This window comes from Priapulus caudatus, unplaced genomic scaffold, assembly GCF_000485595.1.
Source record: "Priapulus caudatus unplaced genomic scaffold, Priapulus_caudatus-5.0.1 Scaffold422, whole genome shotgun sequence".
Taxonomy (NCBI): domain Eukaryota; kingdom Metazoa; phylum Priapulida; class Priapulimorpha; order Priapulimorphida; family Priapulidae; genus Priapulus; species Priapulus caudatus.
The window spans coordinates 61,146-66,780 of NW_014577483.1; the positions used below are offsets into that span (position 1 = coordinate 61,146).

General features: G+C 43.7%; 1 protein-coding gene across 1 annotated transcript; it reads right to left on the reverse strand.

The window, feature by feature from the left end:
* Window positions 1-3,600: 3,600 nt before the first annotated feature.
* On the reverse strand, window positions 3,601-4,845 carry LOC106810239. Its single transcript, XM_014813528.1, has one exon. It carries the CDS (start codon window positions 4,262-4,264, stop codon window positions 3,767-3,769), a length of 498 nt encoding a protein of 165 aa, XP_014669014.1. The 5' UTR covers window positions 4,265-4,845; the 3' UTR covers window positions 3,601-3,766.
* Between the last annotated feature and the right edge of the window lie 790 nt (window positions 4,846-5,635).

Here is a 5,635-nt window from a genome sequence, read left to right on the forward strand (position 1 = left end):
AATATATATATATATATATTTCTGTTATCTAGTTACTATATTATTTAGGCCTCACTATACATTTCTTTTGCTCAGAAGTTATGAACTATAACCTCATAAATAACATTCTATGTACGGTAGTCCAAGGGACTGTAGCGCAGAAGGAGAGAGCATAACGTTGAATAAAGTGACAGAGTCCTACTAGCAGCAGGTCGAGTAAGCGTTTATTTTCTAACATAGTCGGAGTGTTCTTTCAGAGAGTCAAGTTCCAGAATGAAATTACAGAAACGAAAAAACTCACTAAGTCTGTAGAAGACGAGACATGACGAAAGCAGGGATCATCATCTGATTGACGTTCACAACAAATTAACTTCTTAAAACAACGTGATATATACCCATTTTACGTGATCATGATACACTTTTTAAAATGTTATAAAACTCGAACAATTGCACAAAAGGCGTATTCATAGAGAAGGTCAATCAAGTTCTTGTTCAGCTAGAATATCATCTGGACTGCTACTGTAATTGTAGGACACAATTCTGATACGTCTGTGCCATATAGATTACCATTCAGTACACACATGAAGAGTTTATCCACGGCCGTATATTAGATCGAGAAAGATTTTCCAAACATTATTAAAATGCACGATAGATTATAGGGTCAGATGTATCTGTGCGAGTGCTTATAATATGCTAACGGAAATCACATATTGCTATGATTATGTATTTAAAAAACGAGAGTACTTACTCACAGTAAAAGTTAATTAAACATATTGCATACATTATATCAGGAGTTACTAATGTCATTATTAACCCCTGATTATATCAGGAGTGTATAATTGTAGAGCTATTATTATTCACTCTTGATGATATAATAACAGGAAGTCCCGAGCTGCTCAACATCTTGGGTTTTTCCATTTTTTTCGCTGACGTATATCACATACGAATTGGTGTAGGATGCTAAAGGAAACCTTTAATAAATAATTTTATTGAAACTATACTCCTGTGGTGACCACGTATTCAGCTTTATAGCTATTCGGTTAAAATAACAACATGTTCTATAGATGGCGCTACGAGGTCAGAACACATACGCGCATCACATACGCCGCAGCCCTCTGACTTCTACCACTAATCTCTTCTGCTACCTATAATTGTAAAACGGTACCTATACATTTATTTAATTATGTATGTCGTTACTTGGTTAGTTTGTTAGTTAGTTAGCAATTTAGTAAGTATATTTATTTGTTTATTCCAAATCCACACGTACTTGAGTACAATCAGGAGTAGATAATAGGGAAGGCCCTAATTCCCTATTATCTACTCCTGGTACAATGTACGCGCAAGCTGTTTTATACCTAATCGTCGCACGTGGTGGCAGCACCATTCCTATTCTCAAATTACTTCGCATCCCTGATCCCTACCCTATTTAATTCCTATCGCGCCCACGTTGTGTGGCTTGGCTGTCCTTGACTTTTATTAGATCATGATGACGATACATGAGGGTTGTGATACGAGCCTATGACCGTAAAGCATACGGTGCACGTGATAGGTGATGACGTCAGTACCTCGTATTCGCACGTTTCTGCATCATAGCCCGTATTTGCATAAAAATGCAGCGTCACGTTTGAGCTTGCGCCACCATATTCAGTGGCATACGTCGAATTGACGCATCGCTACTTATTGGTATATAAAATCTGCATTATTAATCTCTGATTCTAATATCTGTACATCTATGAAAAAAATACTGTATAATCCAGAGAATAAGCCAATTAATGTGAAATCGAGTTTATTCTCAGACTGCCTACTGATGTACTGTCGTAGTTCTTTAATTTCCTTCTTCATCGAGAAGTTAATTTACCTGATTTCCCTTTTCTAATAATTGTTATTTGATACGTATTTACTATTTCTTGCGAAAATTTATGCTATAACAAGAGCGTATTATGTATATATAATTAATAAGCTCTTGATACTACTATAATTACTTATATTTGTGTCATTAAGTATTTTAGTGCGTTCGTGTGTTGCGTAGGTGTAACACTCGCCCAAAGAAACTCATTGTATAACACAAAACGACCCCGTACGAGTCAAAGCGAGATTAAGGCAAACCAGAACAGCTTATTTAAATCAATAAAATCACGACATTTCGTCGGCATGTATTTACAAAGTAAAATTTACAATGATCAAATATATCATATAATAAAAAAATGTATCAATTTACACAATTGGCGGCGCATTGGCATCATATTTGTTCGTCCACAGCACGTCACACATTCGCTTCCTACAGTTACAACCGCACAAGAGATTTGGCGCGATGCCAAAACCTTCTGGGAAGCGTGCCAACATTTTGGCGCGCATTATCGATCCCATTCTGCTGCTTTATTACGTGGGGTTGAGCGCGCATGCGCACAACTTCCGATCGATCTTTCATTTCCCACGCCTGCGACAGAGTAGCGGTAATTTTCCATGACGCACTGACGGAACAATAATTGTACGCATATACAGACCGCGTGCAAGCGAAGCGCTTAATTCCACGTGAACACACGTCTGTTAGGCAATCACCATGCACGTGCATTTCCAGTACATATATCACGAGTACAGAGACGTCCTCCGAAGTCCCACGTTATAACCCACAGACACTTGGAGCGTCTCAATAAAGAAAAATAATGCTAACTAGACACGAAACGTATTTCCTTCCAAAGTCTTAATGTTTCCCTACTCTTTTTTGCCTATTATTGCCGAATTGCCGAAGCTACAATAATAGGCAAAAGAGAGTAGCGAAACATTAATACTTTGGTAGTAAAAATACATTTCGTATGTATTTAGCATTATTTTACTTTTTTGATACGCTCCAAGTGCCTGTGTTGTAAGCTCCATGGTTGTAACGTTGCAATCACTAGACTGCTAGTATACGCGCCAACGTACATGCACTATAACATTAACAGCTTGCCGCGTCAAAAAAATGCAGGTTCGGTTTGGTCTCCACAATACAGTTATCACTTAAAATATTAAAAATAATTCTTAAATATAACGCAAACCGTATTTACAATAAGTTACGACTGCGAACCGAGGTCTAATGTAGATATATATCACTTATGCGCAAGGAAAACCAATCAGCTGATAAGCCCACGATGGCAATACTAAACGCAATCGTCTACACGCCTATTTTAGCTTTGCCGTGAATCACGCCCGATCACAGACAGCTAGCCACCGTGCCCATACCATATTTCAACGTCCTTCCACTCTTGATTAGAACGCCTACACGTACGATGCCTCGATCCTTCCCGAGATGGGCCATGTCCGTCAGTTCATCAGCGATGTTTTTACAACCTCCGGAAGATTTAGGCCAAACTACACCTTTACTGACCGCGGGGCAGAAGGCCAATCGTGCGTCATCAATCTCCCACTATAACTGCTCCGGTTTCTTGGAAACCGGCGAGATGGAAAGTTCGGAGGCAGATCGAGTTTCCAGTTCGCTTCATGTACAGTGGCTCGGCTGCTGCTGCTGCTGCTGGCAGCGGTGCCGTGGCTGTACGACGAAGGATGTATTGCCATTGGGACGATGAACCCTTCACGTAGGCCTACGTGATGCCACGCACGACTGCGCGCGCTCTTGTTCTTTTGTGCGCGCGCTCTCTCTCTTTCTCTTTCTTTCTTTCTCTCTCTCTCTCTCCTGTGACTGTCCCACGGCGCCTGACAGCTGCAACGTTTACGCAACCTATTCTGGAATGTTCCTTGAAACGCGCGCCGCACACAGCGCGTCTCTCTCCCTCCTTGTTTCTTCCTACAACTACGACGACCTCTCGTCCGACGACGTCGTTCTCGTTCTCTTGCTGAACGACTTTCGCAGCTTCGACAGAGAGTTAGAAAAGAATCCGGGAGGACTGCTACCTGGTGAATCGGTGCTCTCGTGGCTGTCCTCACTACACGTGCTGCAACACTCGGACGTCAGTTTCCTCCGTTCCAACATCACCCGTTCGCTGGCCGTCATCGGTCGCTCGGACACCGTCCGCCGTCGGTTGGCCTGCGACGGAATCGTAATCTGTCTCGTCGACGATATCTTTACGCCCATCGTCGATGGAAGGCTCATCTGTCGCGTCATGTGTGCAGGAAGTACCGCCGCTCGCTGGTCGCGGCCGTTGACGGCCATCAACGTCGTGCCGGTTCGTTCCCGCCGCAGGTCGCCGTTGCTTTTCCCCTCCGAGCATGCCGACGTCGTTCTACTTCGACTCGACTTGCCTGCGTACAGGTTGTAGTCCTTCCGCATCACTGGTACCATGAACGCCATGATCGCTGCTCGTGTTGTATTATATACTAGGTATCGTATTATAATATAAGCTGTCGCCGGTGAAAAACGCGTGAGTTCAGTTGGACGACGAGGTCATATAAGAACGTACGATAAATCGCTGAATGAGTGACTGTGTGAGTATCCGCCGCTAGCAGATATGCTCTTATACTCGCCATGCCAGACGACACGTGACCAGCGTGTCTGGCGAGCGCGCGCTCTGATTGGCTGCGGGTGCGCCCGCCAATCGATTTGGAAAGATGCCAAGTCTCGTGACTCGCCGTGCGGGTGACGTGGGATTGCCGCCAAGCGTCTACAGGTGATAGATAGCAGTGACGGCTGTTGACGCATATTCCCGCAGACAAGCGCGTAAAAAATAATTATGTTATGTAGATAACCCGTAACGCTCGATAACCGTAAACTCGCGGCACCTTGGCTTGTGTCCACGTGTAAGTTGTAACCAGTATGCCATTCACACATATTGAGGACATACGTGTGCACGCGCATTTCCTGTGTTCCGGGAAGATGATATAGATGTCATTAATTAAGCAATCATCTGTGGACACCGCTAATTGCAGTAATTACACCTACGTGTACAACCTACGATTCCAACCTACGCGTACAACCACGAAAATATAATGCATTTTCTTACCAACAAATCGCTATCTCATATATCCTTAACCCAATCATCCCTTTAAGATTACAGATTCTTTGAAAGAGAGAGAGAGAGAGAGAGCGAGAGAAAGAGGGAGCGAGAGAAAGAGGGATGGTCTACCCCCCACGTATCTCTCCATCTCCTCGGCGCTCTCTCCTCTCTTTATCTCTCTCTCTTTTCCTCTCTCTCTCCTCTCTCTTCCATCTTCCCTCTCTCTCTCTCACTCTCGTCTATCCTGCCATTCTCGCACACTCTCCTCTATCAATCATCTCCAGCGCCCCCTATACAATTACCAAATCAATTATTAACGGTAGCCTATTTTATCACGCTCTCTAATGTCAACGAGTCGTTCCCATTTGATCTGATGTCGTCATCCTATTATCACCGTCACCATCCTAACCAGTTTATCGCCGATCAATCATCGCTTCACCCATCACTGCTCATCATGTACCACCGCTACTATTTTCGCCGCCGACCAATCACGTTCATCATAATCCCCGCCACTGATCGTATCACCGTCTGCCACCAAATCATACCACTATGCCCCATCACACATTGCACTAGTTGCCACCATTTCAACTACCATCACGTATCATCCTCACCGATGCTACACCGCGCTACACGAATCACACTCGGGAGTGTCATCCGTTACGTTGAGCGCTGCCACTATCATTCCACAACTATTCCCATCTTCGAAAGCTCAGCACTGCATCTTTTTT